Here is a 27,223-nt window from a genome sequence, read left to right on the forward strand (position 1 = left end):
GATGTGACACACTATATAAGCAACATGTTCTCCACCAAAATCGGCGACAATAAGAAACAAGAGGGCTAGACCGATTTTAGAAGTGTGTATTCTCTCTAAAGTCATTCCAATTGCATTTGGTGTTGTGTGAAGCATTTGAGGCATCACACTTGGGGTGCTAGGCTCACAAGGTTTCACGGATCATAATCAACAACAAGGTAAGTTATTCTATCTTTCATTCAAGTTAAAAATGTTCCCCATGTATGCTAGATAGGAATATAACCTTGGAATTCAACTTTGCATGATTATTAGACAAACATAGATCCAAGGTTATTAGGGTTGCATGTACACTTAGGAAGTGTTAGAATGCTCAAAACCCATCAAATAATCCCCGGCTATCCTGCACAAACTGGGTGTTCTCACCCCTGATCCTCTCCAGCTTCCAGTTCTCTGGCCGCATGCCCTCGACCTGAGGATCTCTGATCAAACTCATAAGCGGAGAATCCATCGCTATCTTCATGCATATCGCTGGGGTGGAAGACCCAGCTGACTTGCGGCTCAGAGCGTCAGCCACCACATTCACTTTACCGGGGTGGTAAAGGATCTCACAATCGTAGTCATTGACTACATCCAGCCACTTGCGCTACCTCTTGTTCAGGTTCGGCTGATCCATGATATGCCTCAAGCTCTTGTGATTCGTGTATATGGTGCAACGGACCCCGTATAGGTAATGTCTCCATATCTTGAGAGCGAACACCACTGCTCCCAGCTCCAAATCGTGCGTAGGGTATCTCATCTCATGCAGCTTCAGCTGCCGTGATGCATAAGCTATCACTCGTCCTCTCTGCATGAGGACCGCCCCCAAACCTGTGATGGATGCATCACAGAACACCACAAAATCCTCAACACCCTCCGAGAGTGTAAAGACTGGGGCCTCGCACAACCGCTGTCGGAGGGTCTCGAACGCCCTCTGCTGCTCAGAGCCCCACCGGAAATCCACCCCCTTCCTCGTCAGACGAGTGAGGGGTACTGCAATCTTGTAGAAATTCTGAATGAATCTCTGGTAGTACCCCGCTAATCCCAAAAAGCTCCTGATGTCCGAGGGAGATTTCGGAACCTCCCACTGCATGACCGCCTCGATTTTGGCCGGATCGACCAAAATCCCTTCGTGGTTAACGAGATGTCCAAGGAACTGGACTTCTCGTAACCAAAACTCGCACTTCGAGAACTTGGAATAGAGCCGTTCTTGCCTCAAGACTCCCAATAACTCCCGTAGATGCTCCTCATGCTGCTCTCGGGTCTTGGAATACACCAAGATATCATCTATGAACACAATGACCGAACGATCGAGCATCGGTCTGCAGACCCGATTCATCAGATCCATAAATACTGCTGGCGCGTTGGTGAGCCCAAACGGCATCACCACGAACTCGTAATGTCCATAACGCGTCCGAAACGCGGTATTCTCTACGTCCTCCTCCCTCACTCTAACCTGATGATACCCGGATCTCAAATCGATCTTGGAAAACCAAGATGCACCCTGCAACTGATCGAAAAGATCATCTATCCTCGGGAGTGGATAACGGTTTTTCACCGTTAACTTGTTCAACTCCCGGTAATCAATGCACATCCGGTGCGAACCATCCTTCTTCCCGACGAAGAGTATCGGTGCTCTCCATGGGGAACTGCTCGGACGAATGAACTGCTTTCCCAACAGCTCCTGCAACTGTGATGATAACTCCTGCATCTCTGGTGGTGCTAAACGGTACGACGCCTTGGCGATAGGAGCCGCACCTGGCACTAGGTCGATCCTGAACTCGACATGCCTCTCCGGAGGTACTCCGGGTAACTCCTCCGGGAACACGTCAACAAATTCCCTGACCATCGGAACATCTGAAACTGAAACCTGCTCTCTGGCCCGCGTATCTACCACGTACGCTAGATAACTCGCACATCCATGCTGAAGGTATTGTCGAGCCCTAACAGCTGAACAAAACCCTGATACCAACCTGGTGCCCTCGCCATAAACAATCAGCTCTCCCCCACTTGGGGTTCGAACTACAACTCGCTGACCCTCGCAATCTATCATGACACCAAAACGGCTAAGCCAATCCATCCCTACGATCACGCACACCTCCCCCATGGGAATCGGTATCAAATCTATCGGAAAGGACACTTCGAAGATCTCCAACTCGCACCCTCGATAGACCGAAGAAGCAGAAACCCCGTGTTCGTTGGCGATAGAGACTCGCAACGGACACTCTAGCTCGCCTACTGGCACTCTGAACTCCCTACTAAATGCCTGAGATACAAAATACCGACTCGCCCCCGAGTCAAATAAAACCAATGCAGGTAAGGAGTTCACTAGAAACGTACCTAATCACAGGTACAACAGACAAGCATACAACGGATATAGTAAATGAGATAAAGGATAGAAACATATCAGCAACCACATCTGGTGCTGCCCTGGCCTCCTCCGCTGTAAGCTGGAAAGCACGCCCCTGGGCCCTCGGGGGCACTATTCCCCCAAGAAGAGATTAGCAAGGCAAACAAGAAGGAATTGGAAGTCCTATGGTGCATGATCCACAAGCCCGAGGAAGTTCCTCATTTCGGGTGTTGGTTAATCCAAAAAATGCTAAAAAAACGCCATGAGCAATGGTGGCCAACTTCATTATGGAGGAATGGTTTCAATTATAGCTGAACAACTTGGTCTTCACTTACCCAACAACCCAACTGACATAATTCTGGGCCGCACTCGTTTATCTATTCATGTTATGGAGACTATGCATCCCTTTCACCGCAATCCCAACGGGGATGTTCATTGGACCGTAGATGGTAAAGAGTATCTACGTATTGACAGCCGAAATAAGAAGATACTCGCTTTGGCCAATGACATCCCATCAACAGATTGGCGCCTCCAGTCTAATTTGGGTGTTACTGCAGCCCGTAGACCTCCAACCACCACCCCTCATCCCCCTGCTCCAACTGCAGGGGCCTCCAGCTCGTCTTGCCCCATTCCCTTTCCCGAATACAACATTTACATGGGCGAGTTTGCACAATTAGACCACCATTACACGAGTCGTCAGCAGGAGGTAGGTGAGATTTATACGGGTGTTGCTGAGAACACATCCGAATTCCAGGACTACCGAAATCTACAGGAGGAGCGTTGAGCCCAACAAGAGCTGAGGTGGGCCGAGTTTGATCAGCGATGGGCCGCTCAAGAGCAGCACAATCGCAACATGCATTACTTGATGAGTGATCTCCACCGCGCCCTTGTTCTTCCACCGCAACCACATCCACCACCATCCCAACCCCAGTGCCCCCATATTATCCCGCAAATTATCAGCCCTATTATCCTCCACAATGCCCCCTCCTCCTCCGCCGCCCGACCCTCAATAGGTCGGCTATGCCTCTCTCCAAGCATCGAGGACGATGCTATATTTTAAGCTTGGGGAGGGGCATCCATCCATGCACATATCACGTTGCATGTAGGTTGCAGTTGTGTACATATTGCATAATTATTTTTCATTTTATTTTATTTATTTATTTATTTTGCTCTCGTTTTCTGCATCTAAAATTTTTCAAAACCAAAAAGATTTTCTTTATATTCTATTTTTAATATTTTTTGCATTTTGCATCTCAATTTTTGCATTGCATTCTTTAAAAAAAATCAAAAATATTTTATTCTATGTTTATTTTGATCCAATCCCAAACAATCGAATCTTTTTAAAACAGTTGAGTTGGTAAGTGAGTCGTATGCCTTGAGATTAGACTTGCTCTTTTTATTGAAAATCTCAAAGCAAGCTAATCACACACGAACACACCTCCCAAACCTACTTGTGCAAAACAGAAAATGAAAAGGTTGTCAACACTGGAGCATAACGACAGGTATGAGTCAATCTTTGGGACACGTGACCGATCTTATGAATAGTAAGTGCTCAATAGGATCCAAAATGTCAAATTCAATAAATCATTAAAACAATATAAAATTTCAGTGACCCGAGCCTCTCAACACTCTAAAAAGTCCTTTCTGCCTATTCCCTTTTATATACCCTGCTTGGGGACATAGTTTCCAATTATACTTACGAGTCTTTGCGTGTCGACTACAGTCCCCCGAAAAAATGTCTAGAAGCCTTTCACGGTAATAGACCGTGAGATGTCCCACAATAGAAAAGTCAAGGACGAAAATATAAAAATATAAGCTTAGCAAATAAATTGATAAAAGTATTATATGTTGTCTTAGCCTTTATATATATATATATATATATATATATATATATATACAAAATTATATTATTAAGTTAATTTGTGACATTGGGAACTCGAATGAGTAAACTATGAGGGGTGTTCTACATCTAATCGCCTAAAACTGAATTGTTTGGGACTGATTGGGTTGAAAGTTCGCTACACGTGTTCCATAGAAAGTCATGGACTTAATAATAACAAAAAAATATACACATGTATAGGTATTCAAATAAAGCTAATCTGTGGCCTTTTAGGTTCGGGCAAGTAAACCCGAGGGATCCCTTTAAATCTAGCACAGTGTTGGTTGGAAGCCCGTTACATGGATTTCAAAGAAAGACATGAGCTTTATTTGTAGGAAAAATATAATTAGATAGTTTGTATATATTTATGTTTATAGTTTACTTGAATAATATGTTTAGGAAAAATGCTTAGCTGCCAAAAGATCCCTTTGGACTTGGACTTGAACTTATGACATTGTGACTGACTGTTAATTACTTTGACTAGTGTAAGTGGTTTGAAATTTGTAACCAATCTGGGTAAATTTTAGGGAATTCTTAGAAAATATTTTTTAGAAAAAGATTGTTGTTAATCAACAAATAGTTGGAGTCGGTCATTGTCATATTTTGTAAAAAAAAATGATTGAGCATGTTTTGTCACATACATTTTCAAGAAAGTAAGACCATAATTTGTTCCATGAATTGACTTGATGCTATTAAAAGGGAACAAGTGTTGTGATCTTTGATTATGTTGAGTTACATTAGAGAGTGGCTAAAGTCTTATTTCTACTATTATATAATATTTTGAGACTAATGTCAAGTTGACTCATGCCACGACAGGTACATTCTCAACTATGCTACAAAAACGAGGTTAATTGGGTTGGATCTTTTTCATATTTGTTTTGGTTATTGCATTAAGTTCAAAAGTTTTGATTTTGATTTTTGTTTATTTTATTTTATTTTATTTTCTCCGGTCGAAATTTCCTTGTTCTTTCTTGGGGACAAGAAAGGTTCAAGCTTGGGGAGATTTGTTAGGTGCATTTTATGCACCAATTTTGTAGCTTTATTTCATAAAAGTGCATTGCATATAGGCTTAAACTCATGCATTTTGCATGTTTTTTGGGATTTTTTATGAAGCAATTTCATTCACACATTTTTGTGATATTTCAAGGACTTTTGGAGGTAGGATCTTGTTTGAGGAGGTAAATAAGAGTTGCAGACAAAATTTCGGGACTTGCGGAGCACCGAGGAGGAAGATATCAAAGAATTAAAGATTTTGGCTTTTCAGAGATTTACACGGCCGTGTAAATGGAAACCTTGTGTTTACACGCGCCGTGTAAACGAAGACTCTTGAGCATTGTACTTTGAAGGCCTGACCAAATTACGCAGTGTACTTTTGTATTTACACGGGCCGTGTAAACGTGGTCGTGAGTTAAAAACAATTTTTCTTCTTTCTAAAAATAGGTAACCGGTTCCATTAGAAGTAAAGTCAATTTTAGGAGTTCTGGGGGTGATTTTCTGGAAGATTTGGAAGGCAATTAATACTTGGAAACACTTGGATTTAGTTTGGATTTCAATTTGTAAGACTTTAACTTCAATTTCTAGATTTGTGTTTTGTTCTAGTCATGTGTGGCTAGAACCCTAGTTTCTCCAACTTTATGTTTTGACTTCTTGAGTTGTGATTTCAATCATATGACTTGATGTTTGCTTTTTAATTTCTATCTAGTGAATTTGATTTTGCTTTAATCAAATGTTTGATTCTAATTGGCCATTTGAACTAGAGTTAGATCATTCAAGTTATCTAATCACAAAATCCGTAATTGTTTTGTGAATTGGACCAAGTAACAAGCACTAAACTGATTTCCATTGAATGAATTTAGTGTAAATCTTATTCACACACTCTTACACTCCCAAGCTTGTGAGAAGTATTGAGTGTTGTTGGGAACATTCACATAAACCTCAATGCAATCTTTTAATCTAATTTTAAGAGCTTGTTTAGATTATGTTAGTAAGGTTAGGGTTAATCAAAGAGCTTGTTTTGGTTAATTAATGTGGTGAATGGGAAGTGTTAGAGCTTGTTAACACTCTCAAGTACCAACTTAGATAGAATAGAGCAAGTATTTAGTCATCTTTGAATCGAATTGCTAAGTTGTCATACATAGAGTTGGAGTCCTTATAATTTCTGAATTTATTTCACTCATTTAGTCGATTACTTGTGTCTTTAATTATTTGTTATAATCATTGCATTCAAAACCCCATGTTTACTGTTGGTAACTAAAGTACATTGCGTAGAGATGTATAGACCGATTGTCCCGTGTCTCTGTGGATCGACCCTGCTTGCCTTGTACTACCTTTTAGTGCAATATAGTAGTGTTCTTTTGGAGTATATCATACCCCTTTATTTGTTGGGTTTGACACGCATAACATACACACAAAAAAATTTGACATTTATAATTAAATTCCCTAATATAAGTTTTGAGGTTTTTATATAGTTTTTTTTATCTAAAGATTAAGGTCCCATTTGATAGTTCCTGATTGGGAAAGTGCTGATTGGGAAAGGTCTGTCCGGGTAAGAAATCCTGAGTGAGTAACAAACCATGTTGTTTGATTGTACATCTGACTAAATGTGTTGACTAATAAAAAATGACCATTTTACCTTGCCACAATTGGTCACATACTACATATGAATATTTGACCCAAAAACAAAAGAGATTCTTCGATTTGCATAATATACAAAACAAATTGTTCAAAAACATCATTTCCAACAAAGACTATCTTGTTTCCAACATTCCACACATTAGTGAGATAACTATAGGAAAACGGAAATCAACTCAAGATAATATCATTAATCATTATCCACAGCACCAGTGTAGTGAATGATATGCAGCCACAACAACACTTATTTAAGCAACATAGATACACAAACTATTATCTGACATAAATTAATCGTTCAAGTAATACTAAAGTAATTTCATATTAATTGGAATGATTCAAAATAGGGTAACAAATCCAACATATGATATAATATCTGAACTAGAAATTTTGCATGAGAATTCAAAAAAAAAAAAGGTCGTTGATAACATCACATACTTGATGATACCTTGGAAATAAAAGAAGACTTTAACAAGAGCAACCATGATCGATCATCACATCACCATCTCTCACCCTTCATCTCCTTCACCCGCCTTGACAACCACCTCTACAACCACCCTTATCCATTCCCACCACCTCTACAACCACCCTTTACCATTCTTATCCATCCGTAGAACCCCTTACCTTCACTATTCCACCATCATATCTATATCAGCCACCAAAATCATAGCCTTCATCTCCATTAACACCTGATATGTATGTACGTATGTGTGTATGAGCAAAAATCACCAGCAAATGAATAACTTTATCATCACAAAGGTATAGAATTCAGGTATGTATGAATTTAACAACAAAATAAATTGAACATTAAACATTCAAAAGCAAAAAATCGAAACTTTTAGAGAAAGAATGGAAAAAATCGAAACTTTAGACATAAAATCGGAATTTAACAGTAGAACGTATCTGATTAGATGAAGAAGAAGCTTCGATCGGTGGCTGGAAGATGAAGGATGAGTCAACGATGGTTGCTGGTTATGGGAGAAAGAAAACAACCGCTGGAAGAGGAGAATAAAGGAGGCGCTGGAAGATACGTTAGGGCAATGGGTACAATTAGAATTTTTTTCCCTTTCTCAGTCAATCAACTTCCAAGTTATTTCCCAATCAAATGTTTATTTCCGAGTCAGACGCGTAATATATGTTTATCAAACACCGTTAGCTGACCGAGCTAGCCAAAAAGGTCTGACCCAACTCGTTCAGACGAATATCAAATGGGGCCTAAATGATAGTATTATCTATTTAATTGACTAAAGACCATTTAACAATTAAACTTATATTTTATTAAAACTCATAAGTATCCAATAAGTATTCGTAAATTATATTTAGTAGTTTAATGCTAAATAATCATTGTTTGAAATTTGAAGAGTTGTAATATTAATTTAAAACATAAATACAATTCACCTTACATTAGTATATATTTATGTTGAACCTTATAAAAATACTTATTAACCAACGATTTTTGTCAGTTTTATTATTGAATACAAAGATGGTGATGTATTTTAATTAAGTATAAAAAATCATATTCTCAATCTAGCTAAAGATAGTGACATATTTTAACTATAAAAAAATTCATATTCTAAAACTAATGAAAAAGAAAAAACCGAGCCAAAAACTTGAACTATAATAAACGTGATTCCAATTACCAACTGCTCAATCCAAGATAATATCATTCAGCAAAACATCATAAGATATTATGTTATATCCAAATCACGAACATAATTTTTGTAAAAGTCATTCAAAATATATCAAACTATAGTGTCTAATACAACAACCTAATAACCAAATGACCATAATTTATTTCAAATGACATATAATTTTAATATAATATCTATGTAATTAAATTTATGCACAACATGTATAGGGTTCGCCTAATATATCATAGTAAAATCATTATATTTGAAAAATCACTTATGAGTTATATCGGAGTTTATAACATTAAATTTGCCAGGGGCTGTATTTGACACATAATAACACTTTACGGGGTCTAGATATGAAACTTTATTCGGAATAGAAAACCCTAAGACGATAGGTGAAACAATAAACAATCCTAGCCGTCGATCTACACTTTCTTTTAGGGTTTTTGGTATTTGAACGCCTTCATATTCAATCTTCACTCGTTGCCGCTGTAACCTCTCTTTCCTCCCCAACAGTTTCTCCCCGGAGGCAATCATGGTAACGATCTCCAACCTATTTCTGTAAATTTTGTCAATTCGATTTATCCATTATATACACAGTGAAAAAGAAACGAGATTGTTCTGTTTAGGGGAATCGCATGTTAAAACAGCGCAAATTGCTATATGTTTTTTGTTGAATTTTCGATTACATTCCAATGTAAATGATCAAGTCAATTGTGTGTATAATCAATCTTCAATGAAATGTGTGGTTTTCTTTATTTCAATTTGCGCCGTCGAAGCTCAAGTGACTATACACAGTTGCACCATACCACATTGAGTTATTTTGCTGATTAGCTACTCTTCGATCCTATTTCTGCTCATTCGAGAGTTGCAAATTGATACAAAGTGGATTTTTTTTTACCATAAATCATGCGATAGTACTTTCTGGGTTTAGGTACTCTGCTCGTTTGGATCTACATCCTTTATTTTGGGTGAATCGTACTCCTTATGAACCATAAGAATTGCATTATTTTTTGTGTATCCCCAGCTTTCATACTACATTTCTTTGTAATTTGAGGAAGTGATTTCAATATGGATTACTACATGCCCACTATGTCAATCCTTGTTAAAGTCGCCATTGATCAAAATAGTTCACCAGATCTTTGTCCAATTTAATGTATAGTCGAATGCAAAATATTCAGTCACCAATAATGCAACTCTACCATGTTTTACAAATCTGGTTTGAATTCTGCACTTGGGATTTCTGTTAATCTATTTGAAGTTCTTGATTAGTAGAAATTTCTTAAGATCACCAATTTTGAAGTTCAATTTGTTAACTCTTTTCTGGTTTATGCTGTTTGCTGATGATTGTTTTATTTCTGAAGGTTTTTGTCAAATCACAAAAGTCACGATCCTACTTCAAACGGTTTCAGGTCAAGTTTAAGAGAAGGAGACGTATGTATATCTTTATTATCTTTTATACATTGTATTTGGTAACCCATTGTTTTTCTTTCTAATTACATCAGTAATCCTCATGCTTCTTGTTTCTTAATGCAGAGGGTAAGACTGATTATCGTGCAAGAATCCGTCTTATTAATCAAGACAAAAACAAGTACAACACACCAAAATATCGTTATGTTGTGCGATTCGTATCCTTTCCATTTACCCCTTTTTTTTCTATCATTTCTCTATTGGCTTTTATATATGCTTTTATCATTTTCCCTATTGTATACATTAAAAAGTGTCCCTTAATGATTGCTATTAGACCAACAAAGATATAATTGCACAAGTTATATCTGCAAGCATTGCTGGTGATATGATTCTTGCATCAGCATATGCTCATGAGCTACCTCACTATGGTCTCAAAGTAGGGCTCACAAATTATGCTGCAGGTATTTTGTATTTTTGTGTCTTATTTTATTTCACATTTATAAAAAGATTTGAAACTTAAAACTCTTCTCAAACATAGCCTACTGCACTGGACTTTTATTGGCTCGCCGTGTCTTGAAAAAGCTTGAAATGGATGAGGAGTATGAGGGAAATGTTGAGGTACATTTAAAAATTAAAACCCCAGTTTTTTTTTTCCATTAATATAAAGGAATAAATACAAAAAAGACCAATATGCCCCCATTATGTTTTTCAGGCAACTGGTGAGGATTACTCTGTTGAGCCAGCAGAAAGCAGGAGGCCTTTCAGGGCACTTTTGGATGTTGGTCTTCTCAGAACCACCACTGGAAACCGTGTGTTTGGTGCCCTTAAGGTATTATATTACACCATTACAATAAAGGGTTTTGACCGTAATTTTGTCATGGTTTGACTTTATTTTATTTTGGTGATAAATCAATCAGGGAGCTTTGGATGGTGGACTTGATATTCCTCACAGTGAAAAGAGGTTTGCTGGATTTAACAAAGATGGTAAGCAACTTGATGCTGATGTTCATCGCAAGTACATCTACGGGGGACATGTTGCTTCCTACATGAGGGTCAGTATTGTAATTTCATATTATTTGTTTATTTATTGTATTTAGCATCTTACTTGTATTTTTCTTTGAAAGTGAAAGTGAAAGTGAAAGTGAAAGTGAAAGTATGTTGGGGTTTTTTGTAGACTTTAATGGAGGATGAGCCAGAGAAGTATCAGACTCACTTTTCTGATTACATTAAAGCTGGAATTGATCCGGATAACATTGAAGAGATATACAAGAAAGTGCATGCAGCTATTCGTGCGGACCCCACACCAAAGAAGATTCAAAAGCAACCTCCTAAGGAGCACAAGAGGTATGTGTAAACTGATATTGATACTGATACTTATGGTTGAAATTATTTAAGAACAAGAAAGGTTTGTATATGTTTTTATGTTTATTGTTTTTTTAGGTATAACTTGAAGAAGTTGACATATAATGAGAGGAAGCAAAAGCTTATTGAGAGATTGAATGCTTTGAATGCTGCTGCTGGAGCAAATGATGATGATGATGATGATGAGGAAGATGATGAGTGAAGATGATAATGATATGTTTGGTTTTAAAATTATAATTTTTGGAAAGGAGAGGGTAGTACTTTTGGTTGACTTTTATATGATAATGATTATCGTATTTTTGGTTTTAAATGAGTTTCTAAAGTATATTAGTTTTTTACTGCTAAATCCTTACAATCTACTTGCCTTTTGGGTTTTCAAGTTAATTATTGGTTGCAACTTATATAAAAATCATAGTTCTGACAAAGTATTAAATACCGAGTAATTTTTAAGGTATTTTTCTGATGAATTGTTTTTCAGCTACCAACTTTAGCAAGCTTATATAATATTTTTATAAAGTTAAAGAAAACTAAGTTGGTTTTTCTAAAGAAAAAATTCATAAAGTCTGCGGACCACTTCTGCAAATCTCTGCAGCAGAAGAGGTGGACCAAACAGCTGCAGACTGTAATAAGAAGCGTGTTTGTTTTTGTTAACATCTGCAGACATTAAAAAACTAAAATAAACTAATTTAATAAATCGAAAATGGTTTTTAAACACAGAATAATAACTTAATGATATTTCAACATAATAATAACTTAAATTGATGTCATCTCAACAAGAATGCATCATGAATAAAAAAAAACATATAAGTTATGATTTCAGCAAAGATTTTAGCATATTCAACAAATATTTAAGCAAAATTTATGATATTTCATCATATATTTGTGACTTTTAAGCAATAAACTATCACTATTATACTTGAAAAACAAACAACATACAACAACAATAACAATTCAGAAAAACAAACAACATACAACAATAACAATTCAGCAACATGAATGCATCAACAACATCATCTTCAACAAAGAAAAAAAACAAGAAAAAACATATAACAACATCAACAATTCAACAACATATATGCAACAAAAAAGAAAATCAGCACCAATTATGATTACAAACGATTTCTATTGCCAATTTCCATAATGAAAAAAAAAAAAAACGAATTCAACTGAATTCACATGCAATTCACCTAATCTGATCTTTTATGGACTAAAAGAGATACAAACGAAATCAATTTTTGATTACACACGAAATCAATTGCCAATTTCCAAAATCAATAAAAAAAAAAACATACCTGTGATAGGACGAGGCCGACGAAGAAGGAAGATATTCTGCAGTGGAAGTCGTCGGCGATCAGGTGGGGTGACGACGAGGTGTGGCGACAAGAGGTGGTGGGGCTGCGATCTTGGAGGGACGTCGATGGAGCTTCGTTGGGCAGAAGATGTTTACGAACGATGCGGCGTGTTTTTTTTGGGTTGAATTCTTTTTAGGTTTAGGTTTGAAGGAGTGGGAAGAGGTACAACAAGTGCTTCCCCAAGAAGCACACAGGCAGAGGTTTTAAGCCCCGAAGACTTCCGAAAAACAAACTGCTGCGGGACAAAAAGTGCTGCGCGTGTGCTGCGCCGCGCAGCAATAAGAGTTTTGAAGAGTTTTTTTTTATAAAAAACAAACAACACCTAAGTGTGTTGAGATGTCTATTACTTATAGGTGCAAATGGATAGATTGGAAAAAAAAGACTTGTCCTTTTTGAACTGAATGTAATACATATGTTGTTATGAACTAAAACACTAAGAGCGTGTTCTGTGTTTGGGAGCATTTAAGAGCTTTTAGCTTGTAGCAACGCTACGTTTCAAACAGAAAGTCTCGTTTGGCACAACGAGCTTCTAGCGTTCACTTTAAACAAAACGCTACCAGCTTGAAGCTACCCGCTACCAACTATTTTATGATTTATGGACTAAAACACTAAATGTAATAAAGCCCATGAACAAACAGGGCCTTAGCTAAATAAATAAGGACTAAAACACTAAATGTAATAAAGCCCGTGAACAAAAAGGGTCTTCGCTAAATAAACAAGGGTTAACAATTTAAACTTTACTCCATCTGTACATATTTATTTAGTATGAATACAAGTATTTATGAACTAATACACTAAATGTAATAAAGCCCATGAACAAACAGGGCCTTAGCTAAATAAATAAGGGTTAACAATTTAAACTTTACTCCATCTGTACATATTTATTTAGTATGAATACAAGTATTTATGGACTAATACACTAAATGTAATAAAGCCCATGAACAAACAAAGCCTTAGCTAAATAAATAAGGGTTAATAATTTAAACTTTACTTCATCTCTACATATTTAGTATGAATACAAGTATTTATGGACTAAAACACTAAATGTAATAAAGCCCATGAACAAATAGAGCCCTAGTGTAACGTCTCAAAAATATGATAAAAAAATTCCATTTTTATTTAATAAAACAGTATGTCAAAACATTATTCATACAACTCAAAAGAAAATAAGTGTATTAAACATCACATCAATCAGAGTAATATCTCTAAAGCGGAAACCATGTGGTGTGTGCGATGCAATCATCCCGAGCTCTTCTCCTTGGAACCGGAAGTACCTGAAACATCAACTGAAAACCATAAGCACAAAGCTTAGTGAGTTCCCCAAGATACCACATACCAAACATAAACACATAACGGACCCCGCCCAAAGAGTATAACGGGCCCCGCCCTAACTCGCAACTGGCCCCGCCCAATGAGTATAATGGGGCCCGCCCTAACTCGCATAACGGGCCCCACCCACATACAGTTCTTATCTAATAACAGATAATAGCATGCAGGATAATCAGCGGGCCCCGCCCAGTAACACACAAGCACATATACATAATAGTGTCACAAAGACAACGAGTAATCTAACAGAACAGATCATGGGTCGGCATTGGTGCCTTCGACCCGTTAAACATGGTGAGGAAACTCACATCGACTGTTGAATCTCATTGCAAAATCCATGGCTGCTGCTCTAGTGAATCTCCGAGCTAAACAATGCCAAGACACACCCAATTAGCATTTAGGTTCCAAACCATAACCATAAATCCATACTTGGGGTAAAAAGACATATTTATCCCTAACCTAGTTTGGTCCAAGACTAAGGGCCAAACTCACAACCTAAAAGGCCCAAAAGCCCAATAATCAACCAAGGCCCAATTATGGCCCAATTTTCCAAATTGGGGCCAAATCCTTACATGGGCCTTACCCTAAGGCCCACTAATTTTTCCCCACTCCAAACTCTTATTTTCAGGTGGTCCAACAAGGCCACAAGCCACAGAGCCCAAAGACAAGTCCAAATCCGAAGCCCAAATATACAAAGCCCACCTGACACGTACGCGGGGCGTACTCAACACGTACGCGCAACGTACTCGCTTGAGGGCTTCTACGTTAAGCGTACCTGCTTGTACGCCCAACGTACTCACCCATTCAGCCAAAAACTTCATTTCAGTCCTTAATCATTTAAGACATAGCCCCAAAACATAGATCTGACTTCCTTGAGCTGGAAAACCACGTAAAGTTGGCAACTTTACGTTCATGCATGTCTAAATGAAGCTCTTAAGCTTAAAACGGACTTAATAAGTGACTTAATGCATGCATGTGATCACATACTCATAAAGATTGCACCTTTATGCTCAAAGAGTCCCATACAAACTCAGATCCGAAATAATAAGCCCTTAAAACGATTTCACTCTCTTATCAACCCAAAAAGGGACCAAAAGCATAACAAAGCACAAAATGAAGAGATCTAAACATCTACAAGTCAAGGTTCAAACTTGATACCTTAGAAGGCTTGCACAAAAGAAGATGATTATGGATCCAAGGCCTTTCCACCAAGCAAACAACTTCAAGATTCTCCACTTCCTTCACAAAGACCAAAAATGAGCACCAAGAACTTCTTACTAGCTCAAGAACACCACCAAGAGACTTAATGGTCGATTTTAGGTTTGAGTGGCAATGAAGGCTGGTAAGGAGGCCAACCATGAGGACTTAAGGCTTTTATATAGGGTACAACACCCTAAATCAGGGTTTCAACATCTCGCACGTACGCCCGACGTATAAGGCTGTACGCCCAGCGTACGTGCCTGGAGTCCCGATCCCGTCTTGCATGAGTATGCTAAGCGTACCATGTGGTATGCCCCACGTACTCGCTTTACAGCTTGTACGCTAAGTGTACCATGTGGTATGCCCCGCGTACAACTCAAGGACCAATAATGCAATATAAGCAACACTAAGGGAAAAGAAGAAAGTTACTAGGATTCAAGTGTTACACCTAGCTAAATAAATAAGGGTTAACAATTTAAACTTTACTCCAACTCTACATATTTAGTATGCGAATGACCATTAATCTTGTTTACCATGTTCAAAAACACCCATATGACCGGTTAGTGTAGATATTTGGCCAAACATAGAATTTTCGGATCATGTTCTCCGGTCAAAACACTCAAAAACATTGTTTTCAATTCTGATGAACAAACCCTATACCTTCATCGACCTTCAATAACTCAAGATCTTCATTTGTGTGGTTTTCGATTCATCAAGCTTCAAGAACACAACACGACTTTCATATATGAATTCCAACTCTAATGAACGTTTGAAAAACCCTAAATTGTTTCCAGCACACAAATTTATGATGGAATCCAGATTTAACGAACACAAACCCACCAAAATCGAAATTCACACACACCGAAAAACCCTAAATAGAAATTAGAGCGCACACACAAACACAAAACAAACTCGATGAACAAGAACAAAAAACCTGTTTGTGTATTCATATGTGTGTGCTCATAGAAATGAGAACAAGACACAAAGAGATGTGTTTGCAATGAACTTAAACTCGTGTGTATGTGTATGTGTGTTATGAGTTCTAGAAACAAGAATAAGAAACCCAAATTTATGGATTCTTTAAAACAAAAACTTTTGTGTTCATGTGTGTTTCATCTTTGAATCTAACCCCCAATTTCTGGGTTTGTTTCATAGGAGAGAGAAAAAAGAAATTTGGAAAATGTGTGTTAGAACTCAAATCGTCAGAAAAATCATGTTTGGTGGGAGAAGATGATTAGAGTAGTCTCGCCGAAGCTGCAGGGAATTGGAAACCGATTAAACTTACACTAGCCGGTGATAATGATATTTGTGAACATGATAAATAAGTTTCATGCTCATATGTATAAAAAAACCATAAGTAACTAAATGTATACACGAGTAAAAGTTTATGACTCTTATAAGTCATTAACCTAAATATAATATATACATTTTAACACTAAAAATGTTAATAGTGCCCAACTTGTACATATATTAAAAATCCGAGAACTAGGTAACACTTTGGTAAAAAACATCAACTAGTGGACTTCTGGTTCTAATATGAGGAGTTGAGATTGTTCCATCTTCAAGATTTTCACGAGTGAAATGGCAATCTATTCCATTGTGTTTTAGTTCTTTCATGGAAAACATGATTGCAACATGAGTAGCTACCTCTTACACCATAAGTTTATCGGTTTAAGGAACCAACGGAAGAGTTTTAAGTTTATTCAATGGTAAATGATCAAATCTTTTATGCCACAAGTTTACAAAAATGTGAGAAGTAGTCGATGACATATAAGAACTGATACATGTTTGACCTTTTTATGAACAAAAAAAACTACTAAATGTAAAGTCAACGTAACCATCTTAATCAATTGCATCATCAATGGAACCAAACATGACAATAGGATCATGAAATCTATTACATTACTTGGTCAATTCCATCCAATCATGAAATCTTACAGACCCTAGGTTTTCAAATCATAGTCAATGCCTTCTAAAAACTACAACGCACAAATAGAAACTGTCAAGAACATCATCTTTTATTATATATATTATGTCTCGACAAAACACTTTGTTCAAGCCAACAACGACTAGGTTTTTAAAACCACTTGAACCAAATCAAAACTCAATGAATAAATCCCTCAAAAGATCCTTGAAAGAAAGTGAATCCCACATACGACACATCTCTCACACACCAAAACTCATACCAAAAGAACAAAAAACTCTCTCAACAAATCCTTTTGGTCTAAATCTTTGCTCTTCAATGTCCATTTGTGCAAAATCATGACATATAGATCCACCTGATACACAATCAAATTCACTCAAAATCACAAAAAGATCACAAGGAAAATGTTTCATAAAGATAAAAGATCACCTTTTTCATTATTCCTTGATCTTTTTATTGCCATTTTGCCCCTTTTACCCCTTCAAAGTACTTTATCGATTGAAAATAGATGAACCAATAAAAGTCGAGACTTGAAATAATCCAATAATTGCAACAAGAGCATATGAAGCAATCCAAACAACAACCGCATAAATTGATTTTAGGACACCAGGGTAGGCCATATAAAGAGGTTAAAGCATAACACCAAACCTAAATCAATAATAAACACTTTTCTAAGATTTATTTGATAAAATTTGAAAAGAAAATGGCTAAATACAAGAAATAGTAATGTACATTGCTATGATATAAGAATTTGGAAGGTACATTGCTATATCTTGCATTTAGCACAAAAGAAAAAAAAAAGATGACAAGAATGCTACAAGATTCATTGATCATAAAGAAGATTAAACATCACTCAACACTCTTTTATACGGATTTCTTGAAGGAAAAGAAACTTTGATCCCTCAAAAAACTTCATTTAAAGTAAAGTTTTATTCAAGAAACTTCTCATTCTGAAAAATACCCAATTGCAGTCACATAAAAAAACCTAATCAAACACTTATCAAAGTATAACAAAAAATTAGTTGATTTAACGGGGTGTTTGGATTTGATTAAAGAAACTTCAGTTTGGAGTGTTTAACATGTTAATCGACTCAGATTCTGATTGACTAATTATTTAAACATGATTCATTGAATAACCAATTTTGAAAATGCACATCCAAAGTCCAAACACCACCTAATTTTTGTACAAAGTAATTACTTCGATTCCCAGAGAGCACCCACTTTCAATCTATAACTCCTTTGATATTATCAAAAACAGTTTCAATCGCATTAGCGTAATGTCTCGCGATCGTTTCTTATGAAGCTTAAACCGATCATATTCAAGTGCAAGAAACGTGTAATCTCCAATATTCAAAATACCCAACGCAATATCATCAAAACCCCCAAAAACCCTTATCATAAAATATCAAAACAAGATTAAAATACAAGTATACAGACCTACAATATACTCAAACCAGTCAGAGAGAGAAAGAAAGGCTCACCCTATGATAACGTGACGATTGAAGACGAAAAATGGGATCAGAGAATAGGGGTTTTATTGTTTTTGATTGCAATGGAGATTTCGTCTGATTAAGGGAAAAGAGATTCCCCTGTGGTGTTAACGTTGTCCAAGGGCCAGGCTACTCACCTTTCGGAAGTCTCTTCCCCGTGAAATGTGAAATGTATCTTTCTGGTTGTCAACTGATCAAAGATACTTAATGACAAGTAAGTCTCTAAACTTTTACATATACGCGTTTAGTCCCTGAACTGTTACAATATACACGTTTAGTCCCTTGAGAAACTAACTAATGAAAATAAATAACCATTCATCATGTAAAATGAGAATATCAGTATATTTACTTATTTAGCAGTGGCAGACCCAAGACAAAAGTCCACTGTGGTCTACCCCTAATATTTAGTAAGGGTGGATAATTTTGGATAAAATTATGTTCAGGTTATTTTTGTTCATGTTTTAATTGTTTTTCTTATAAAAAAATTACTTTTCAAACTATAGTGTATTATTGATGTTTTTGAAAAAAACTGTGATCTTAAATATCGTGGTTGAGATCACATATCCTCAATTTCAATTGGTCTTACAAAATAATATTGTGATCTTCAAATGGAGATTTTATTTTGATCAATTTCATAATATGAAGTGTTAATAGTGTCGTTTGAAAATCAATATATGTGATAAATAGAATGGGTAAAATGGGTATATAAGTTGTTATTATTTATAGGTAAATATAACGTTAAAAACAAAAGCCAAAATAGTGTGACTGACGTTTTGTTCCATTCCTTTCCCATCACGATTGTCCAATGTAGAAAGACCATCAAAATGAACATGCCACACAAATACGTGCTAGCAACTCCTAATTCTAAACAACTTTTTATTCGAATCAATTATTTTGGTGTTGGGCCTAATGATAGTCGCTAAAAATGGGTTGTTATCATCCACTACAACTTCTCTGATTTATGAGAATATGGGGAGGAGGCTTGCTATAGACGATGTGTTAAGCAACCATTTTTAGAACCTGTGTCACAACACAAACTTCTGGTTATCCATATTTGAAACCCCTATGACTTGAACTTGAGTCACCTATGGAGAGGTGCCCACCAAACCTTACCTAAAGAGCCAACATGTGATGCTTGCATACCAATAGTCGTTATGACACCCAAAAGATTTCGTCTCCATGACACACATGCATATTATGGTATTTTGACAATTTACAACTCATAATCATAAAGATAACTTGGATTTACATATCAAATGCTCACACGATATCATGGAATTCACAACCAAGCATGTAGACTTAAGTTGATATGCATATACTTTTGGCGAATAGTCGTGAACTTGCTTTGGTAAAAACCAAAGTAGACTAGTGTTGAATCCTCGAAAGTCTTAGAGTTCTTTTCCTAAATTACTTGTGTTAGAAACTTTTTGCTTCCAAATAACAAATTTCACATTTTACCTTTTAGGTATTGTAATGTTAATCGGGACATCACACTCAAGTTCAAGACGATAGTCGGTTAGCTTCATCACTTGATAGCTTTTTATTATGTATCATACCTTCAATTATAACAACATATTTTCGATTATATCATCATATTTTCCGGTATGTATAATCTCTACATATTAGAGTCTTATAAGTTTGATAAGCAAATATAATCCATTAATTATTCAATATTAACTGTATTCAAATAAAATGCAAAAGGGACATTCAGCATTACCCTGGTAAAGAAAGGGTCACATTAAGTATGTTAAAAGTTGGTTGGGGCAATGGCCTACCCTAACCCATTAACCTTATGCTAGTTTTTTTTAGAACGAAATGATTATATTAAAACTGTTAGCAAGGAGCTAAAAAAAAGTGGCTCAAAGTAGCAAAAGAAAGATTGTGAAACCACCCAACCCAATTAGGATTACACTTTTATGTCTATTGCTAATCCAACAGAAATAGTACAAAACAATATTGTCAAAAACCAAAGATTTTTTAGACTTTACAACTCCAAAATAAAATTATTCCGAAACTCTTAAGCAACCAAAAAGATAATAATAATCACCGCATCGAAATATTTCATTTGATCCACATCAAGGGGCGCATTATCCACCAACTTGATCAAAGCATGAACCAAATGTCCCACCACCTCCCGATAAGCTTCCAAATGCCTGTGATCGAGGAACTAGTAATGAGCAAATGATTCTTGTTTTTCTTATCATGCTCACAACAAGGATAAAACAATAAATCAAAACAAATATTTTTATCCAGAAGATTGACATGAGTCAGAATCCAATCAACAACTCTCTAAAACAGAATATTCAAAAGCAGAATATTCAACTTGATAGGAACATGAGTCAGAATCCAATCAACAACTCTCTAAAACAGAATATTCAAAAGCAGAATATTCAACTTGATAGGAACATAATTGTCACATCTAGTTAAAATGTCACTAGTAGTCAAATTACGACCATCCAAAAAAACTTCTCACAAACACCACATGATAATCACCATAAGTATACTCGATATTTTCTATGATGTTTAATACTTTATATTTATACCCTTAAATTTCTAAAAAATTACATTAGGTAGCAAAAAGCAACATACCACACAAATATCATCCAACTATAAAAAAATAAATATAACTTTATAGATAGAGACATACAAAAAACATTTATCACTACTAATCGGTATAAAATGTTGATCCCATAAAGAATTTGTAACACAAGACCAACTTTTATCGCATATTATCACTATTAGTATAACACCATTTGTCATACTTTACATATATCATATAATTTTAAAATTGTATGTGATTGGTTAGCTCTACATATATTAAAGTTTCATTTGATAACGACATAATATATGGTACATAACCATTTATTAGCTATTATGATTATGGTTATTGATTAGATTAAAATCAAAACCAAGAATGTGTCATAAGTCGTAACTATGATTTATGATTATATTTGTTTGTCATATTAAACACCGAACAATAAAACTATAGATAATTCGATAAAATTAGACCCGATCTTTTAATTATTTATTTAATTGAACTCCATTTTTGTTGTAACTTCTAAATTACCTAAAAACCCCTTCCAAATTCGATTGATGGAAAAGAGAGAGTAGAAAATGGAAATGGATCAAGGGCAATAATGTCCATAACATTTTATATATATACTTAGTTGCTGTAATAACACACACAGGTCCATTCTCGTTAGTAGATGCGCGAAGCGAAGGCAATAATTTTCAACACTTGAGAGTCTCTTTTACAGGTATTAGGGTTTATTTCAGTTAAAGGGGAAAACGACGACGAAGACAAAGACTAAAAATTACCTATTTGCTTAACTATTTCGGTAGTTATTCACTCGATTTTGCCTAATTGTGGGAGGAATTGGATGCGAATTGGTCCAATTTGAGCTCTACGGATCTCTTCTGTATTAAGCAAGGTAAGTTCTTCGCCTTACGAGATTTTCCAACACTTTGAAGAGAAACCATTGCTATTTACTTTTTAGTTTTATTTGTTAAACATTAATATGCTTATAGAAAAGATCGATTTCAGTCTTGCGCTAAACTAAGGAAAAACAGTTGGATATTAGCAATTCAGTGCAGCCAAGTGCGGAATTTAGGGTTGAAATTAGGCGGTGTGGTTTCTTGACGCTGGATGTAATTCGCAAAATAAGGTAATTTAGTGTGTAATTAGGGTTAAGTTGATTGGAGTAAGACTTTTTACGGAATCGCTTCTATTTGGGTTGAATGCATTCAAGAAGTACATATTTAGTTATTTACATATACTATACCTATACCTAGAGTAAGAATAAACATTTGACTTATTAGGTTTCTATTTTCTGATATGTTGCCCCTCTACTTGAAGATCTAAATCCATAAAGAGTACTAATTTTGTTACATATATAGTGTTTATGTATACTATTTCTACATACAAAGGAGACTTAGGGTTTTACCAGACTTGAAAAATGATTTTTTCTGTAAATTTTGGTTCTTGACATGATTAGATTGACTTTTGCTTCTAGATTCAATCTTGTGCCTCGATGAAACAGTCCCGTTAACTTACAGTGTGGTCTAGGTTACAATCTTCATTCTCTATGATCACACTTACATGTATTGATTGCATCCTTTTTCTGATTTCAAGATTGTTGATCTTTTCTTCATGCACATCTGATGCCTATTCCACTCCTCGAGTCTTTTGGTGTACAATAACATGTATTTAGGAGTCTTTCAGTTTTTTTCTTGAAACCTTTTTGCTTTTCAAAACAGTATATCTCTCTCTGTACATGATCCTTGCAAAATTGCCACATGTGAAAGAAATTAAGCCCATTTTTGCAAATAAATAGCCCACTTCTTTCTTGAGAAGAGATAGGAAATTAATCATCCTTCTTAATAATATATACAGTCACCATTAGGTTTCAGATTATGTTATGATGGTATTTCTGATTGAAGAAAATTAATCATCCTTCTTAGGTGATGATGGTATAAATGGATCCTGAAAGCAAGAAGTTTGGGAAAGGTGAGTTTTTTTTCCTAGATTTTCTGTTTTTTATTTTATCTCATTATGATATATCAAGAAACTAACTGTCTGCTTTATATTAGGGCCAAGGGAACTTACGGGTGCTGTTGATCTTATAAGCTACTATAAATTGTTACCTCACCATGAGTTCTTCTGCAAAAAGCCACTTCCTTTATCAATTTCAGACACACATTACCTTCATAATGTTGTTGGAGACTCAGAAATTAGGAAAGGTGAAGGGATGCAATTAGATCAACTCATTCAGAACAATAATAATAATACATCAAGAGAGACAAATACACGCATACAGCCCTTTGACCTTGACACCTTAAGAGAAGCCTTTCAGTTGCGCGAGACTTCTTCTCCTGTTGACCTTCCATCTGTAAGCATTTTCCAAAATTTCAAAACAAAAATACCGAAACTGCCCTTGTTTACTAATCTGCATTGTAGTCAGAGAAAGGGACTCCTACTGTAGCAGGAAAATCTAGAAGTGAATCGAAGGAGAAGGAAAAGAAGCATAAGAAACACAAGGATAAAGATAAAGAACATAAGAAACATAAACATCGCCATAAAGATCGAAGTAAAGATAAGGAAAAAAAGAAGGATAAAAGTAGTCATCATGAAAAGGTTAGCTAATGCTACTAAGTACTAATCTTGTATAGCTTTTTGATTTAGGGTTTAGGGTTTAGTAATGGTGGTGTTGTGAAATGGTTTCAGAAAAGGAAGCATGATGGAGATGAAGATATCAATGACATTCATAGACACAAGAAAAGTAAGGTAACTTGGATTGGATGTACTTAAAATGCTTTGAGTAGATTATTAGATCATAATATCAAATATAGATATAGAATAGTGTTTTATATATTTAATTTTGCAGCATAAGAGCAGCTCAAAGATGGATGAAATGGGTGCAATAAAGGTAGCAGGTTGAATGTGGCATTATTATTTGTCCACAAATGATGTTGCAAATGGAATATTCACAGAGGTCCTTTACTTACTGCAAGTCAAAATTAATTCAGGTCCTTTTTTCATCTTTCATTTTTGCTTTTATCAATATCTATAATCAACCTACAAATACAATGCTATAATCACCTTTGAACTAAATTAATTTTGTATTTTTTGCAGAGGAGTTGGGGGACTAACTAAAGAGATGATTATGAAGAAGGTGAATTCACCTTTGAACTAGATTTAATTGGAGGTACAAAATTAATGGAAAAAAAAACAGAAAAAAAAAAAACTTGTTTGTATCATAGAGATGGGATTTAGTTTCATATATTCAAAACTTTGATCTTTTATTTTGGTTTTAGAAATGTACACGTAGACTTTGGGTGGTTTGGTCAACATAAAACAAAATGTGAGTGTATCATTATATCAATTTTGTGAACTTTTTTTTTTCATCTTCTAGAAGCTTTAAGGATATGTTGTTTATGTATTCTTTTATCTGTAGAGATTGTTTAATTTTTTTGTAAATTCTAGTTGCTATGAAGGGAAAAGAAATAGTGATTGAGGATTTTCTTGTAAAACTTATGAGCCTAGGTGGTGTGAAATTAAAATTTAGAACACTTCGTTTTGATATTTGCTTCTTTTTTACTTTCGTTTTTTTTTTTAATGATATGACTTTTGATAGATATCATGTGACATATAAAATCAATAAATCAGGTAGATATTAACCTGTAGATTTCGTAGTGTTAGGACAAATATGGGTTATTATGTGCTGTGTTGTAAAACAAATGGGATTTGGAAAGGATAAGGAATCTCTTTTTGTGCAAAGAAGCAAGTGATAGGCGATATCATAAAACAATGTCGGGATGCCAAAACACATGCGGTGTGGATGTGCGACCATATGGACCACGTTGCACACACGAGCTTCCTGTAGTCTCTTTTTTTTCTTTTCCTCCAAAGTGTGTTGAGTTTCACTTTTTCGACATGGTGGTGTTTGGGCCTTTGTGGTGCCTTGTAATCTTTTAGGAGGTGCCGACAAAACAATTACAATATCCTACACATTGTGAGGCGATGTAGCACTTGCTTCATATCATTTTTTGAACTTGTTAATTGGATTTATTTTAGAGAATTGGAAACGATAAAAAAATATTATGTGCTTGATATATGTATGTACTATGTATGTATGTAGGTACCCCACCTTCCGGATCTGGATCGCCGAGTGCGATCATACTGATTCAAATTTGCCGATTTACTAGAACAATACCCTATATAAATAAAGTACCAAACGATCCCTCAAAGATCATCTATGTTAAACACTAAACTCATTTTGTACTTAGTAGCTTGATGTAAACAATATTATGTAAGATACGTCCACCATCACCACTCCTTATGTTCATCTCGTATATAAACCAAGAGCAACTAACACTATATTTACGTATTGCTTATACTCTCTTATTGTTATTCTCAGAATATATTATCTCATTTGTCATAACTTAGACATCAAAAAGTATTACCGACAACTTCTTGATAATGCTGATGACCCTCTTTGTCTACATATCTCATGTACTATGTTAATTCCTGTTGGATCATGATGACTTTCAAAACAATAAAAAAGCAATAGAGGCATTATAAAAGTCGACCATCATATGCAACCAATGATCTACGTTCAATGGATACTTGCAACAAAAATAATTTACAAGAAGGTTTGCAAATTGTGTACATTGAATCAATTATCTTATGATGTTTTTGGATGAAATTGAAAACCCAAACTGGAGTTTCTCTATTAGTTCACATCCTAAAGAAACATTCAACGAAAATAACTTGGAACCCTTCTCCAATGGTTGAACTCGATCGCTTGAAGACCAAGAAAACACCCCGAATGTGTGTGTGTCTCTCCCGTCGAAAGCAAGGGGATACATGATAGATATTAAGGTGCTGTTTGTCTTTTGTAAAAAACATCTTCAGACCTCTTATTGTTGCGCGACACAGCACACGCACAACACTTTTCATCTCGCAGTTGTTTGTTTTTTAGAAGTCTTCGGAGTAAAAAACCTATGCGCGTGTTCTGGCGCAACACTTGTATTGCCTCTTCCAACCTCTTTTTTTTTTCTTGCTGAATCTTGATTATATGTTGCTGAAATCTTATTTCACATTTTTTTCGTTTTTTTTTGTTTATTCTTGTTGAATTTATTTATTTTTTCGTTTTTTTATGTTGAATAATGATAATTTCTAGATGAAATATCATTATTTTTTTTTTGCTAAAATATCTTTATTTTTTGTTGAAATATCATTATTTTTTGCTGAAATATCATAAATTTTTGCTGAAATGTCATAGATTATTAAATTTTCGGTATTAAAAAACTATTTTCGGTTTATAAAATCAATTTATTTTAATTTTTTAATATCTGTAGCAGCATGCAGATGTTAAAAAAACAAACACATTTCTTATTACAGTCTGCAGCCGTTTGGTCCACCTGTTCTACTGCAGAGGGTTGTAGAGGTGGTCCACAGACTTCATGAATTTTTGCTTCAAAAAAAAACAAACAACACCTAAGTGAAAGGGAATGGGAGAGAGGTGAATCAGGGGTTGTTTTTTATAGGCAAACCCTAACGCTTAACTTGCCCATCAAGCAACAATTTGAATTAATTAGTTAATTATATATAAACAAATATATAATTCTTTAATCATAATTAAAATATGCTTAATTTGAAGTAAAACCCCCCTCTTTTATAGTTTTTGGTTAAATCACCTTATTAATCATGAATAACAAACTAGCTCCTTTATTTATATTTCTCGCTATTAAATTGTACTTTGTGTGCAACCCAATAGGCTAATGTAATGTCTACAACATGTTGTGTCGGTTGACATATCTCCAAGAGACTCCTTCTTGCACATGACACAAAAATTGTAAGGTAACATTAATAATGGTTTACACCAATGCCACAAAGTCAACATAAGGTATGCCATCCAACACAAATACTAATATCAAAATGGGAAGGTATGAATCAGTCCTACAAGTAAGTAATCAAACATCCATTTGTTCTTGACATTCGTATGAACGTAAGATATGAAATAACGTTAATCTCAAGACGTTCAATATTTTGTTTTTTTATAGAGATTTGTGTTGACCAACAAAACATAGTGCATAATTAATCAACAATTTGAAGTGTTCATCGAGGGCCCTAATGATATCACTTGTACTATAG

The 27,223-nt window shown here is 35.4% G+C and overlaps 2 protein-coding genes and 1 long non-coding RNA gene across 7 annotated transcripts; 2 read left to right on the forward strand and 1 right to left on the reverse strand.

The window, feature by feature from the left end:
- Positions 1-8,920: 8,920 nt before the first annotated feature.
- LOC145132530 (large ribosomal subunit protein uL18z-like) lies at positions 8,921-11,585 on the forward strand. Its single transcript, XM_079067341.1, has 9 exons — positions 8,921-9,041; positions 9,868-9,937; positions 10,040-10,131; positions 10,248-10,374; positions 10,452-10,531; positions 10,626-10,742; positions 10,831-10,965; positions 11,088-11,257; positions 11,354-11,585. Exons 1-9 carry the CDS (start codon positions 9,039-9,041, stop codon positions 11,475-11,477), a joined length of 918 nt encoding a protein of 305 aa, XP_078923467.1. The 5' UTR covers positions 8,921-9,038; the 3' UTR covers positions 11,478-11,585.
- A 5,563-nt stretch (positions 11,586-17,148) lies between these two features.
- LOC145132913 (uncharacterized) lies at positions 17,149-18,762 on the reverse strand. The gene is made up of 3 exons (XR_013718295.1): positions 18,559-18,762; positions 17,507-17,725; positions 17,149-17,432 (listed from the first exon to the last, which is right to left on the reverse strand). It is a non-coding gene; the product is annotated as an uncharacterized LOC145132913 (long non-coding RNA).
- A 2,975-nt stretch (positions 18,763-21,737) lies between these two features.
- Positions 21,738-24,471, forward strand: LOC145134277 (mediator of RNA polymerase II transcription subunit 19a-like). 5 transcript variants are annotated; one of them, XM_079069148.1, is made up of 8 exons: positions 21,739-21,998; positions 22,096-22,232; positions 23,029-23,074; positions 23,158-23,456; positions 23,525-23,701; positions 23,792-23,851; positions 23,952-24,093; positions 24,200-24,471. In XM_079069148.1, the coding sequence occupies exons 3-7, from the start codon at positions 23,044-23,046 to the stop codon at positions 24,003-24,005; spliced, it is 621 nt and encodes a 206-aa protein (XP_078925274.1). In that variant the 5' UTR covers positions 21,739-21,998; positions 22,096-22,232; positions 23,029-23,043; the 3' UTR covers positions 24,006-24,093; positions 24,200-24,471. The 5 variants fall into 5 exon arrangements, with proteins under 5 accessions (XP_078925277.1, XP_078925274.1, XP_078925275.1 ...); XM_079069149.1 differs by having other exon boundaries at positions 22,101-22,232; XM_079069147.1 differs by having other exon boundaries at positions 22,112-22,232.
- Positions 24,472-27,223: the final 2,752 nt, after the last annotated feature.

Source organism: Lactuca virosa, chromosome 8, assembly GCF_052849685.1.
Source record: "Lactuca virosa cultivar CGN04683 chromosome 8, Lactuca_virosa_CGN04683_v6, whole genome shotgun sequence".
In the NCBI taxonomy this organism is placed as follows: Eukaryota; Viridiplantae; Streptophyta; class Magnoliopsida; order Asterales; family Asteraceae; genus Lactuca; species Lactuca virosa.